The 15,195-nt window shown below is 49.9% G+C and overlaps 1 protein-coding gene across 4 annotated transcripts in view; it reads left to right on the top strand.

The window, feature by feature from the left end:
- LOC121062421 (kinesin-like protein KIF2A) overlaps nt 1-15,195 on the top strand; it is a 118,497-nt gene that overhangs the window by 86,707 nt on the left and 16,595 nt on the right. For all 4 annotated transcript variants that reach the window (XM_040542410.1, XM_040542411.1, XM_040542412.1 and 1 more), the window contains exon 16: nt 4,110-4,177. In XM_040542410.1, coding sequence (XP_040398344.1) covers nt 4,110-4,177 — 68 coding nt within the window. The remainder of the gene's footprint in view (nt 1-4,109; nt 4,178-15,195) is intronic.

The following is a 15,195-nucleotide window of genomic DNA, read 5'->3' as shown; positions in this document are numbered from 1 at the left end:
CTACCCAAAAATCTAGACCATATGACTAAGACCACAGTCCAAACGCTTCTTAAACTCCAACAGGCTTGGTGCCGTGACCGTGTCCCTGGAGAGCCTGTTCCAGTGCCCAACCACCCTCTTGGTGAAGAACCTTTTCCTGATATCCACCCTGAACCTCCCCTGTCGCAGCTTGACTCCATTCCCTCAGGTCCTATCATTAGTCACTAAAGAGAAAAGATCGGTGCCTGCCCCTCCACTCCCCCTCGTGAGAAAGCTGTAGACCACTTTTCCAGGCTGAACAGACCAAGTGACCTCAGCCCCTCCTCGTATGTCTTCCCCTCTAGGCCCTTCACCATCTTTGTAGCCCTTCTCTGGACACTCTCCAATAGTTTCACGTCCTTTTTGTACTGTGGTGCCCATAACTGCACACAGTACTCGAGGTGAAGCCGCACCAGCACAGAGTAGAGTGGGACAATCACTTCCCTTGACCGACTAGCAATGCCGTGCTTGATGCACCCCAGGATACAGTTAGCCCTCCTGGCTGCCAGGGCATACTGCTGGCTCATATTCAACTTGCTGTCAGCCACAACCCCCAGATCACTCTCTGCGGGGCTGCTCTCCAGCGTCTCATCGCCCAGTCTGTACGTGTAGCTAGGGTTGCCCTGTCCCAGGTGCAGGACCCCGCACTTGCTCTTGTTAAACTTCATGCGGTTGGTGATCGCCCAGCTCTCCAATCTGTCTAGATCTCTCTGCAAGGCCTTTCCACCCTCAACAGAGTCAACAGCTCCTCCCGGTTTAGTATCATCAGAAAATTTACTCAAAACACCTTCTAGTCCTACATCCAAATCGTTTATAAAAACACTGAAGAGAACTGGACATAAAATGGAGACTTGGGGGACCTCACTGGTGACTGGCCAGCAGCCTGATGTAGCCCCATTTACCACAACCCTTTGAGCCCTGCCTGTCAGCCAATTGGTCACCCATCGTAGGATGCTTTTGTTTAGCTGTATGCTGGACATTTTGTCCAGTAGGATCCTATGGGAAACTGTGTCAAAAGCCTTGCTGAAATCCAAAAAGAACACATCAGCTGGTTTCCCTTGATCGACTAGATGGGTGACTTTATCATAAAAGGAAATCAAACAGGACCTACCCCTCGTGAACCCATGTTGGCTGGGACCAATGGCTAAATTGTCCCCCAGGTGCGCTTCAGTAACTTCAAGGATCACCTTTTCCATAGTTTTACCAGGCACTGATGTGAGACTGACAGGCCTGTAGCTGTCAGGGTCCTCTTTCTTGCCCTTTCTTGAAAATTGGTACCACATTTGCCAGCTTCCAGTCTAATGGGATCTCTCCAGATTCCCAAGACCTTTGAAAAATAATTGAGAGAGGTCCCACGATGATGTCAGCCAGCTCTCTGAACACTCCGGGATGAATCCCATCCGGACCCATGGACTTGTATGGATCTAGGTGGAGCAGCAAATCCCACACACATTCAGGGTTGGCTGGGAGTTTGTCATTCCCACCGTCACGGTCCTCCAGCTCAGGGTACCCAGGGTCCCGAAGCCCATCATCGGCGTTGAAGACGGAGGCAAAGATGGCATTAAACTTCTCTGCTTTGCCTATGTCCTTGTTTGTGAGGTGACCATCCCCATCAAGTAGTGGACCTATGTTATCTCTGGTCCTCCTTTTTCTAGTCACATATTTTAAAAAGCCCTTTTTATTGTCTTCCATAGACCTGGCCAGCTTCAACTCTAATTGGGCTTTGGCCACACGAATTTTCTCCCTACAAATGCGAACAGCGTCCCTGTAGTCCTTCCACATTTCCTGACCCTGCTTCCAGCAGCCATAGACTTTCTTTTTGTGCCTAAGGTACTCTGGCACAAAGTACAGCTACTTTGTCCCATGGTACTCTACCAAGCCGATCCCTGAAGAGGCCAAATTCTGCTATCCCAAAGTCCAGGGTAGCGAGCTTGTTGTGTACTCTCTTCACTGCCCTCAGGATCCTAAACTCCACCATTTCATGGTCACTGCAGCCAAGGCTGCTCTTGAGTTTCACATTCCCCTCTGCCCCTCCCTGTTAGTGAGTATGAGGTCCAGCATAGCACCTCTCCTCCTTGGCTGCTCTATCACTTGGAGAAGGAAGTTGTCATCAATGCATTCCAGGAACCACCTGGACTGCCTGTGCCGTGCTGTGCTGTCCCTTCAACAGATATTGGGGTGGTTGAAGTCCCCCATGAGGACCAGGGCTTGTAAACATGAGGCTGCTCCTATCTGTCTGTAGAGGTCCTCATCTGGTCGGGTGGCCTGTAGCAGACCCCTCACTATGTCACCTGTCCCTGCCCTCCCTTTAATCCTGACCCATGAACTCTCAGTCATCTCCTCATCCTAGGCAGAGGTCCATGCTCTCCATGTAGTCATTGACATAGAGGGCAACACCCCTTCCTCATCTCCCCTGCCTGTCTTTCCTGAATAGCCTGTATCCTTGCATTCCAACACCCCAGTCATGGAAATCATCCCACCACGTCTCTATGATGCCAATAAGATCATAGCCCTGTAGGTGTGCGCATGTCTCTAACATCTCTTGTTTATTCCCCATGCTATGTGCATTGCCATAGAGGCATTTTAGTTGGGCCCCTGATGAAGCTGACTTACTGGCTGGAGTGTCTGGAATTACTTCATGCTGCTCTTCAGGTGCTCTCCTGCTGACCTGTGAAGTCCTCCTGTCCTACCAGGACTGGGCTTGTTGGGGCATGAGAACATGTGACTTAGTGGGTGTTTCTTTTCAACAGAGTCTTGTGCCCTGAAGGTAGTATCATCATGGCTGTGGGCACCTACAGTGGCACTTCCCTATAGCTGTTCCTTATACACTTGAAGACGTAACAGTCTCCTGGCATTATGGCAGTTGCCACATATTGTATACTGTGAACAGTAAACTGATGAAAGCGATGCGTGTACCTTTCATATAAAGTGACTTTGGAAAGATTTTAGGAACACGTAGATTTTTGTTAATTAGTATCCACAATGCTTTATAAAGAGACATGCAATCAAATGATCTTTTCAAATCTACAGTTATTTTCATTAGTAACTGATGCATACCGGTATTAGAGATTTATACAGTGTATTTATTAGCAAGCTCTTTAGACTTTCTAACTCCTTCCTATCGCATATTTTTCCTTTCTCCCCAGTAGGAGAAATTCCTCTCAGGATGACTACCTGTGCTCTTGTATGGTAAAGTCAGCAGCAGGATGAAACAAAAGACCAGGATTATCTAATCTTCATCAGTTTCAGTCTCCTGATGCTGTGCTACCAGCAAAAATGGTAGTGTGTAGGATCATAGAGGTGTTTTTCCTGGGTAGTGCCTCTATGGCTCTCCTGAAAGGAGCAGAGATGAAAAAAATGGACTACTGAGAGAAGCTAGGAAAAATCATGATGCCACTGTTGCATGATCACTGTTTTTATTTTTGCTGAGTGCTGAAAAGAAGGTGAGATCTTCAGGGTATTTTATTTAACTGGAAAAAGAAAGACTTACAGATCCCAGATATGTCTGATAATAAGTTAGCTATCTAGTATTATTTACAGATAATTTCTAGTTCAGAAAAAGAAAACATATTTATTTAGGAAAATACCTAAACTCATGCTTATCTTTAACATCATTAAGTACAGTTTTGGACTATAGCCAAAAAAAATCTCTTAATCAGTATGCAGTCTGCTTGAATGGAGAACAGGTTTTGAAGATGCATATAAAAAAATAATATCTGGTAATCATATGCAGGATGCATTAGACTTATTTTCTACGGAGTTGCATATTTCCTGTTTGAGGAGCCTTATTTTTTCAATTAGAGTTTTGCATTTACATATTATGTTACCAAGCTGTCAGATGTCGGAAATTGACTGAAATTTCCATGAATTCTTAATGCGTCAGGTATGGTTAAAAAGAAAATAAAAATGAAGGTTTGACTTGACATCTGTTCTTGAGATGTCATTGTATTGGGACAGCTGAACAGAGTAGATGTTTTTTGTGGAAGATCTCAAATGAAACGGGATTTAAAAAAAAAAAAGTTGATTTGACTTCATCTACCCCCTTTTATCTGTACAAAGCAAATTATTAATGTGTGGCTTGTTTTCTGCAGATTGCTACAATTTCTCCAGGGATGGCATCATGTGAAAACACTCTAAATACATTGAGATATGCAAATAGGTATGGAAAATGTTATTGCTTGTAGCTTTCCATGATGTATAATTGTTTCAGACATTTGTTTAGTCATTTTTTACAACCGTTACAGTAGAATCAGTAGAAACGGCATTTAAGCCATTATCATAGAATCATGATAGAATGGCTTGGGTTGGAAGGGACCTCAAAGATCATCTAGTTCCAACCCCCCCCCGCCATAGGCAGGGACACCACCCACTAGATCAGGTTGTTCAGGGCTTCATTGAACCTAATCTTGAACACCTCCAGGGATGGGGCATCCCACAACCTCTCTGGGCAACCTGTTCCAGCGCCTCACCACCCTCTGAGTGAAGAATTTCCTCCTAACATCTAATCTAAATCTCCCCTCTTTTAGTTTAAAACCATTCCCCTTTGCCCTGTCATTATCTGATTGACCAAAGAGTCACTCTGCATCTTTTTTATAAGCCCCCTTTAAGTACTGAAAGGCTGCAATGAGGTTGCTCCAGAGCCTTCATTTCTGTAGGCTGAACAACCCCAGCTCTCTCAGCCTGTCATCGTAGGAGAGGTGTTCCAGCCCTCTGATCATCTTTGTGGCCCTCCTCTGGACCCACTCTAACAGCTCAACATCCTTCTTGTGCTGGGGGCTCCAGACCTGGATGCAATACTCAGACACAGACACAGACACAGATTTCTAGGTTGGAAGAGACCTCAAGATCATCGAGTCCAACCTCCGACCTAACACTAAGCACTCCACTAAACCATATCGCTAAGCTCTACATCTAAACGTCTTTTAAAGACCTCCAGGGATGGTGACTCCACCACCTCCCTGGGCAGCCCGTTCCAATGCTTAATAACCCTTTCGGTAAAGAAGTACTTCCTAACATCCAACCTAAAACTCCCCTGGCGCAACTTTCGCCCATTCCCCCTCGTCCTGTCACCAGGCACGTGGGAGAACAGACCAATCCCCACCTCACTACAGCCTCCTTTAAGGTAACTGTAGAGAGCGATAAGGTCTCCCCTGAGCCTCCTCTTCTCCAGGCTGAACAAGCCCAGCTCCCTCAGCCACTCCTCGTAAGACTTGTTCTCCAGACCCCTCACCAGCTTGGTCGCCCTTCTCTGGACTTGCTCGAGCACGTCCATGTCCTTCCTGTAGCGAGGGGCCCAAAACTGAACACAGTACTCAAGGTGCGGCCTCACCAGAGCCGAGTACAGGGGCACAATCACTTCCCTAGACCTGCTGGCCACACTGCTTCTTATACAGGCCAGGATGCTGTTGGCCTTCTTGGCCACCTGAGCACACTGCTGGCTCATATTCAGCCGACTACCAACCAATACTCCCAGGTCCTTCTCGGCCAGGCAGCTTTCCAACCACTCATCTCCCAGCCTGTAACTCTGCTTGGGGTTGTTGCGCCCCAGGTGCAGGACCCGGCACTTGGCCTTGTTGAACTTCATACAGTTGACCTCAGCCCATCGCTCCAGCCTATCCAGATCCTCCTGCAGAGCCTTCCTGCCCTCGAGCAGATCGACACACGCACTTAGCTTGGTGTCATCTGCAAACTTACTGAGGGTGCATTGGACGCCCTCATCCAGATCATCGATAAAGATATTAAAGAGGACCGGCCCCAGTACCGAGCCCTGGGGGACACCACTTGTGACCAGCCTCCAACCAGATTTGACTCCATTCACCACAACTCTCTGGGCCCGGCTATCCAGCCAGTTTCTAACCCAGCGAAGCGTACGCCAGTCCAAGCCCCGCGCAGCCAGTTTCTTGAGGAGAATGTTGTGGGGAACGGTGTCAAAAGCCTTACTGAGGTCAAGGTAAACCACATCCACAGCCCTTCCCTCATCCACCAAGCGCGTCACTTTGTCATAGAAGGAGATCAGGTTCGTCAAGCAGGACCTGCCTTTCGTAAACCCATGCTGACTGGGCCTGATCGCCTGCTTGCCCTGCAAGTGCCGCGTGATGACCCTCAAGATAATCTGCTCCATGAGCTTTCCTGGCACTGAGGTCAAACTGACAGGCCTATAGTTCCCCGGGTCTGCCCTCCGGCCCTTCTTATAGATGGGTGTCACATTGGCTAGCCGCCAGTCAACTGGGACCTCCCCCGATAGCCAGGACTGCCGATAAATGATGGAAAGCGGCTCGGCCAGCTCCTCTGCCAGTTCTTTCAGTACCCTCGGGTGCATCCCATCGGGCCCCATCGACTTGCGCACATCCAAGGTCCTTAGCAGGTCGCCAACCATTTCCTCATGAATAGCGAAGGCCACATCCTGCTCCCCATCCCCTTCCACCAGCTCAGGGCACTGGGTGTCCAGAGAACAACCGGTATTGCCGCTAAAGACTGAGGCAAAGGCGGCATTAAGCACCTCAGCCTTTTCCTCATCCTTAGTAACCAGGTTTCCCCTCGCATCCAGTAAAGGATGGAGATTCTCCTTAGTCCTCCGTTTCGCATTGATATATTTGTAAAAGGATTTTTTGTTGTCTTTAATGGCAGTAGCCAGGTTGAGCTCCAGATGAGCTTTGGCCTTTCTAATTTTCTCCCTGCACAGCCTCGCTACATCCTTGTAGTCCTCCTCAGTGGCCTGCCCTTTTTTCCAAAGATTATAAACCCTCTTTTTCCTGCTAAGCATAAGCCGCAACTCTCTGTTGAGCCAGGCCGGTCTTCTTCCACGCCGGCTCGTCTTTGGGCACGTGGGGACGGACCGCTCCTGTGCCGTTAAGATTTCCTTCTTGAGGAGCGCCCAGCCTTCCTGGACTCCTCTGCCCTTCAGAACCGCCTCCCAAGGGACTCGGCCAACCAGCGTCCTGAGCAGCTCAAAGTCAGCCCTCCAGAAGTCCAATACAGCAGTTTTACTGGTCCCCTTCCTGGCCTCGCCAACAATAGAGAACTCTACCATTTCGTGGTCACTCTGTCCAAGATGGTTTCCGACCACCACATCTCCCACCAGTCCTTCTCTGTTTGTGAAGAGAAGGTCTAGCGGGGCACCACCCCTGGTAGGTTCACTGACCAGCTGCATCAGGAAGCTATCTCCCACACTCTCCAGAAACCTCCTAGACTGCTTTCTCTGTGCCGTGTTGTGTTTCCAGGATATATCCGGGAAGTTGAAGTCCCCCACGAGGACAAGCGCCGACGATTTTGCAACTTCTGTCAGTTGCCTATAAAACTCCTCATCCGTCTCCTCATCCTGGTTCGGCGGTCTATAACAGACCCCCACCAGGACGCTAGCCTTGCCGGCCTTCCCGCGGATCCTAACCCAAAGAGACTCAACCTCATCATTCCCAGCCTGGAGTTCCACAACATCAAAAGATTCTCTAATGTAGAGAGCCACGCCACCACCCCTTCTGTGCTGCCTGTCCCTCCTGAAGAGCCGATAGCCAGGCATTGCAGCACTCCAGTCGTGGGAGCGGTCCCACCACGTCTCCGTGATGGCAACCAAGTCGTAGCCCTCCTGCTGCACGATGGCTTCCAGCTCCTCCTGTTTGTTACCCATGCTGCGTGCATTAGTGTAGATGCACTTCAGCTGGGCCATCGCCTTCTTCCCCAGCCTAGCCATTGTTTCCCCCGGCACAGCTCCAACAAGCCTTCTTTGAGCCCCGTCCCCCTTCTTGCCTAGTTTAAAGCTCTCTCTATGAGCCCCGCCAGCTCCTGGCCTAGGATCCGTTTTCCCCTTGGAGATAGGGACCCGTCTGGGGCCATCAGGCCAGGTGCCGAGTAAAGCTCCCCATGGTGAAAAAAACCAAAATTTCTGTGCTGGCACCAGCCTCTGAGCCACCTATTAACCACGTGAGCTTTCCATGTCCTCTCCGTGCCTCTCCCTTCCCCCGTAGGGATAGATGAAAACACCACCTGCACTCCCGCTCCCTCCACCAATCGTCCCAGCCCCCTATAGTCCTGTTTGATAGCCTTCAGGCTTCTCTTTTCAAGATCATCACTGCCAGCCTGGACTATCAAAAGCAGGTAATAGTCAGAGGGGCGAACCAGGTTTGGAAGCTTCCTGGTAATGTCTCTGACCCTGGCCCCAGGGAGGCAGCAGACTTCCCTATGCGTGGGGTCAGGCCGACAAATAGGGCCCTCCGTTCCCCTGAGGAGGGAGTCGCCCACAACAATCACCCTTCTCTCTTTCTTGGTGGAGGCAGTCCTGAGGCGTGGAGCCAACTTCCTCACCTCAGGCATCCTCCTGGGTAGGCTTCCTACCTCATCCTCACCCACCGGTCTCTCAAGCTCCAGGGCCTCAAACCTATTGTTCAAGGGCACCTGGGAAGGCAGCGCCGGAAGGGGAGGGCATCTCCTGCGAGGTCGAGAAGGGACCTGTCTCCATTCCTCCTCAACTCGGAGGTCCCCTCCCTCTGCCCAATGGCAACAGGGCAGGGGGTCCACCCCCCTTTGGGGCATCTCACCCTGGTCCCTCTCCCTCCGGTCCTGCAGGGAGTCACTCCACCAGTCTATCTCCCGCTCGCACTCCCTGATATCCCTCAACCTCTGCACCTCCTCCTTGAGTTCCGCCACCATGCGGACCAGGTCGTCCACCTGCTCGCACCTCACGCAAGCAGTCCCCCTGCCTCCCGCCGATGGCAGCAAGAGGCTCAGACACTCAAAGAGGCTCAGACACTCCAAGTGGGGCCTCACAAGGGCAGAGTAGAGGGGGACAATCACCTCCCTCAACCTGCTGGCTACTCCTCTTTTGATGCAGCCCAGGATTCAGTTGGCCTTTTGGGCTGCAAGCACGCACTGCTGACTCATGTCGAGCTTATCATCCATCAGAACCCTCAAGTCTTTCCCTGAAGGGCTGGCCTCAATGAGTTCTTTCTCCCAGTCTGTACTCATGTCCGGGATTGCCCTGGCCCAGGTGCAGGACCTTGCACTTGGACTTGTTGAACCTCATTAGGTTCACGTGGGCCGAATTCTCAAGCTTGTCCAGGTCCCTTTGGTGGCATCTTGTCCTTCTATTGTATCAACTGCACCACTCAGCTTGGTATCATCTGCAAACTTGCTGAGGGTGCACTTGATCCCACTATGTCATTGATAAAGATATTAAACAGTACCTTTCCCAGGAAAGACCCCTGAGGGACACCACTCATGACTGGCCTCCACTTGGATATAGAAATCATAGAAATCATAGAAACACAAGGTTGGAAAGGACCTACAAGTTCATCTAGTCCAACCGTCCTCCTATCACCAATACTAAGCTATTAAATCATCTCTTGTAGCACCTGGCGGTGCTTCTTGAACACAGCCAGGGACGGTGACTCCGCCACCTCCCTGGAGAGGCCGTTCCAGTACCTGACCACTCTTTGAGAGAAAAAGTTTTTCCTGATATCTAATCTAAACCTCCCCTGGCGCAACTTGTGGTCATTTCCTCGAGTCCTAAGTCCTAATAGAGCCATTGACCACCACTCTCTGGGTGTGACCTTCAAGCCAATTCCTTATCCACTGAACGGTCCACCCATCAAATCCATATCTCGCCAATTTGGAGACCAGGATGTCATGTGGGTCCATGTCAAAGGCCTTGCAGAAATCCAGGTAGATGACATTGGTCGGTCTTCCTTTGTCAAATGATGCAGTCACTCCATTGTAGAAAGCCACCAGATTGGTCAGGCAGGATTTACCCTTGGTGAAGCCATGCTGGCTGTATCAGATCACCTCTTTGTCTTGTATGTGCCTTGACACTACTTCCAGGAGGATCTTTTCCACAGTCTTGCCAGGCACAGAGGTGAGGCTCACCGGAGGTGAGTATAGTCTGGAGTGCAAGGAGTATGGAAGACGCCGCTATTAGTTTTGCCCCTGCTCTGGAGGCATCTCTTCTTGCATTAGGGGTAGTTGGTATTCATGAGGATTCCCTAGAGTGCTGGCTGAGATACCTTTCAAAGAACCACAGAATCACAGAATGGGTGGGATTGAAAGGGACCTCTGAAGATCATCTAGTCCAACCCCCCTGCTGAGCAGGATCACCTAGAGCACATTGCGCAGGATGGCATCCAGGCGGGTTTTGAATATCTCCAGAGAAGGAGACTCCACAGCCTCTCTGGGCAATCTGTTCCAGTGCTCTGTCACCCTCCCGGTAAAGAAATGCCTTCTCCTATTCAGCTGGAACCTCCTGTGCTTCAGTTTGTGCCCATTGCCTCTCGTCCTGTCGCTGGGCACAACTGAAAAGAAACCGGCTCCATCCTCTTGACACCCTCCCCTCAAATATTTATATACATTAATGAGGTCTCCCTTCAGTCTTCTCTTTTCCAGGCTAAACAGGCCCAGTTCTCTCAGCCTGTCCTCGTACAACAGGTGCTCCAGTCCTCTAATCATCTTTGTAGCCCTCCTCTGGACTCACTCCAGTAGTTCTATGTCCCTCTTGTTCTGGGGAGCCCAGAACTGGACACAATACTCCAGGTGTGGCCTCACCAGGGCTGAGTAGAGGGGGAGGATCACCTCCCTTGACCTGCTGGCAACACTCTTCTGAATGCAGCCCAGGATACCGTTGGCCTTCTTGGCCACAAGGGCACATTGCCGACTCATGGTCAGCCTGATGTCCACCAGGACTCCCAGGACTCTCTGCAGAGCTGCTCTCTAGCAAGTCACCCCCCAGCCTGTACTGGTGCTTGGGGTTATTCCTCCCTAGGTGCAGGACCCTGCACTTGCCCTTGCTGAACTTCGTGAGATTCCTCTCGGTCCAGCCCTCCAGCCTGTCCAGGTCCCTCTGAATGGCAGCACAGCCCTCTGGGGTATCAGCCACTCCTCCGAGCTTTGTGTCGACAGCAAACTTGCTGAGGGTGCACTCTCTTCCATTGTCCAGGTCGTTGATGAATAAGTTGAACAAGACTGGACCCAATACTGACCCCTGGGGGACACCGCTAGCTACAGGCCTCCAACTAGATTCTGCATCACTAAGCACAACCCTCTGAGCTCTGCCATCCAGCCAATTATCAATCCAACTCACTGTCCACTCATCTATCCCACACTTCCTGAGCTTGCCTATGAGGATGTTATAGAAGACAGTATCAAAAGCCTTGCTGAAGTCAAGGTAGACCACATCCACCGCTCTCCCCTGATCTACCCAGCTAGTCATCTCATCATAGAAGGGTAGCAGATTGGTCAAAAATGACTTTCCCTTGCTGAATCCATGCTGACTATAATGTGCTTTTTCATCCCCTTAGCATGCAATTGCCAGCCTGTTTCATGTATATCTGCTAGCTTATTCTTATCAAAATTCTGCAGTTGCTGTGGCCCAGATTTTGTACTTTCTAACTATAAGCAAATATCTGAGACACCTAAGTAAAATCTGGCTAATCCAGCAGTGACTTTATAATATACATAGAGAAATAAGCATCTCCAGAGGCTGAGTCAGCACCTCTGAGACCTGTACTGCTCTCTGAAAGTGTTAGCCTATCTTCAGTGATTGTAAAAGGAGCCTTTCCCAGCTGCAGTTCTGCTTAATTTCACATAGATGGGGCAATCTTTTGTGTGCTGCAGTGAGAGTTGCTACAGTTTTCCAGCAAGACCTGGAGTTCACAAAGAATAAAGGAGGCAAGCTAGCACCTAAGCCATCAGTAATACTGCTGTTTTTTTGTTGTTGTTGTTTTGTTTTGTTTTGTTTTTGTGTGTGTGTTTTGTTTTGTTTTGTTTTGTTTTTCCAGAAAAGGCTACCACCTAGTGGCCTGGAATCGGGTTTTCTTGCCCAAATGAAAGATAAGGGCAAAACTGTCTGCTTCTAATTGTCTGGGCACTTCTTACTAGTCACTAATGGGCAAAAAGGGCTGCGAGAAAAGCTTATCACCTCTTCCTCTTGGAATCTGAATTTGCCCCTGAATCAAGGGAATTAGTAGCAAGCCTGTCTGGCTTGGACTGGTCTGTGTAATTTCCTTCCTTGTGAAAATGAGGCATCTAGTCCAGTCCCCTGTATTAACGTAAAGGAGGGAGTTTTGTGTTCATGAAGACATGTTGGATCTTCCTGTCCCTTATAGACTATGCATTGCTGAAATCACTTCAGAAAAAGACACTGCAGAAAAATTAAATATCAAAACAGTTGTGCTGAATCTGTTTCTTCATCTTGGTATCAGTTTTGTATGTTGTTACAGGGTGTTGTGGTTTAACCAGGCAAGCAGCAAAGCACTACACAGCTGTTTGCTCCCGCACCCCCCCCCGCCCAAGGGGGACAGGGGAGATAATCGTGAAGAAAAAAAAGGAAAAGCTAATGAGTTGAAATAAAGACAATTTAATATGAGAGAAAAGGAAGAGAAATAATAAAAGTAATAATGATGATAATAAAAATAATAATAGAATGTACAAAGCAAGTGATGCACAATGCAATTGCTCACCACCTGCCAACCAATGCCCAGGCAGATCCAGCGCAGTGCCTCTTCCCCTGCCCAGACAGCCCCCCAGGTTTATTGTTCAGCATGGAGTCATAAAGTATGTGATATCCTTTTGGCTACTGTCCTCCATCTCCAAGGCAGCTATGCCAAAAGCCCACCAGTACCCTTTTGGGTACTTGAAGTTGAGGTGGTTTTACTTGGGTGGGCAGCCGAGCTCCACCTCAGCCGCTCTCTCACTCCCCCTCCTCAAAGAGAAAGGGGCAGAAAATATGATGCAAAGGGCTCAGGGGTTGAGATAAGGACACGGAGATCACTCAGCAATTATCGTGACGGGCAAAACAGACTCAGAGTAGGGAGATAGTAAGATTTATTTCCTATTACTAACAAGCTAGAAAGAAGTGAGAAACAAAGGAAAGAAACCAAAAACACCTTCCCCTCCATCCACCCTCTTCCACCTCCTCCCCCCAAGTGGTGCAGGGGAACAGGGGAATGGGGGTTGTGGTTACTCTATAGCACTTCACCTCCGCCGCTCCTTCTCGGTCACTCTCTTCCCCTGCTCCAATGTGGGGTCCCTCCCACGGGATGCAGTCGTTACCAAACTGATCCTGCATGTGCTTCTCACAGGCAGCAGCTCTTCAAGAACTGCTCCAAATATGGGTCCGTACCACGGGGTCTATCCCTCAGGAGCAAACTGCTCCAACCTGGGTCCCCCACGGGCAGCATCTCCTGCCAGGTCACCTGCTCCATGGGCTACAGGTCCGGCCTGGAACCTGCTCCAGCGGGGATCCTCCAAAGGCCGCAGCCTCCTTCAGTGCAGGTCCACCTGCTCCACTGTGGTCTCCTCCACGGGCTGCAGCGTGGAAACCTGCTCCACCGTGGTACACCATGGGCTGCAGGGGGACAGCCTGCTCCACCATGGTCCTCTCCACAGGCCACAGGGGAACTGCTGCTCCAGTGCCTGTAGCACCTCCTGCCCTCCTTCTTCACTGACCTTGGTGCCTACAGGGCTGCCTCTCCTCTCTCTCTCCCAGCTGCTGTTCCCCAGCAGGTTTTTTTTTGCCTTTCTTAAATATGCTTTCACAGAGGTGCAAACAACGTCACTTATTGGCTCGGCTCTGGTCAGCGGCGGGGCCCTTACCTAACATGGGGCAGCGTCTGGATTCTTCTCGCAGAAGCCACCCCTATGGCCCCCTGCTACCAAAACCTTGCCACGTAAACCCAATACAGAAGTAACCCCTCCTGAGTTAGTCTATGCCAAGGATGTACAGAGCCTCCAGGCCAGTCACAGTGTAGTGCTTCTGCCACTCCTTCCCAGTTAGACTCACTTCAGCCTCCAATACATTTAACTGTTGCATCCCCCTGTCTCACTCCAGAAATACAGATGGGTTCTGCCTCTTTATGCTTGATGGCATTAGGGTACACTGTGCACGAGTGTCTACTTATACATATACTTCTGTGGGTCCGACGTGCCAGGCCATCGAATCCACACAGTCCAATAAACCCGATTGTCCCTCTCCTCCCCCTGGCTGGAGGCAGGGCCCCTCTAGGCCTGGTCATAGTATTCATTACTCCGGAGGACTGCCAGCAATTTTCCCAGAAGACCCCCCCCTTTTGTGATTGTTTTTCCTTGCAACTCACGTACCCGTGCCTCTAGGGTCGAGGTAGATTTTCCATCCCATTTCCTCATGTCCTCTCCATGGTTACATAGGTAAAAACACAGGGTGGCATGTGGTATGTCCCCACTATATCCCCTTTCTTGAGCAGAGGGATGCTTACCCCTGATAGCTGAGCTATTGGTTCATACAGGTTGGGAGGAAGATATATTCTCTTTAAGTTGGTGGACCTCTTGAGAAAGTTTCTCCACAGCCCAGATGCAAGCCCATAGGGAAGAAGAGAGACATTCTTTGTGCTGCCAAAGTTGTCTAGCCAATTCATCCGCAGTGCGTTTCTCTCGGTTTCTCCAGGTCATTACTGCCAATGAGCTGGCATATGATGATGGTGTGCTAAGTACAAATTTCATCGCGTGCACTTGACTTCATCTGGATCTTTGGATAACTGGTTGTTGTCTAGGTCATCATAAATCACCTCCAGCACACCTAATTCCTTTAGGTACTGGATACCTCTGTCCATGGTGTTCCACTTGTTGGGCTGACATGCAACATCTTCATTGAAGGGATACCTTTCCTTCACGACTGACAGGAGATGCCTCCAGAGGGTGAAAACTTGTGCTCCTTTTCCAATTGCTTTGTCAATGCCCCCTTCCCTAGCGAGGGATCCCAGCTGCCTGGCTTCCCTGCCATCTAATTCCAGACTATTGGCTCCACTGTCCCAGCACCAGAGAAGACAGGTGACAAGGTGCTCATCTGGACAATGGCTGAAATCTTTTCGCATATCACAGAATCACAGAATTGTAGGGGTTGGAAGGGACCTCAAGAGATCATCGGGTCCAAGCCCCCTGCCAAAGCAGGTTCCCTAGAGCAGGTTGCCCAGGTAGGCGTCCAGACGGGCCTTGAATATCTCCAGAGAAGGAGACTCCATAACCTCCCTGGGCAGCCTGTTCCAATGCTCCGTCACCCTCATCGTAAAGAAGTTCTTTCCCATGTTGGTCCAGAACTTCCTGTTATCCATTTTGTGGCCATTGCCCCTTGTCCTGTCCCCACAAACCACTGAAAAGAGGTTGGCCAAATCCCTCTGTCTCCCACACCTCAGGTATTTATAAACAATAAGATCCCCTCGCAGT

This window comes from Cygnus olor, chromosome W (genome assembly GCF_009769625.2).
Source record: "Cygnus olor isolate bCygOlo1 chromosome W, bCygOlo1.pri.v2, whole genome shotgun sequence".
NCBI lineage: Eukaryota > Metazoa > Chordata > Aves > Anseriformes > Anatidae > Cygnus > Cygnus olor.
The sequence above is the reverse complement of the archived record's forward strand: the minus strand, read 5'-3'. Positions and strand labels throughout refer to the sequence as shown.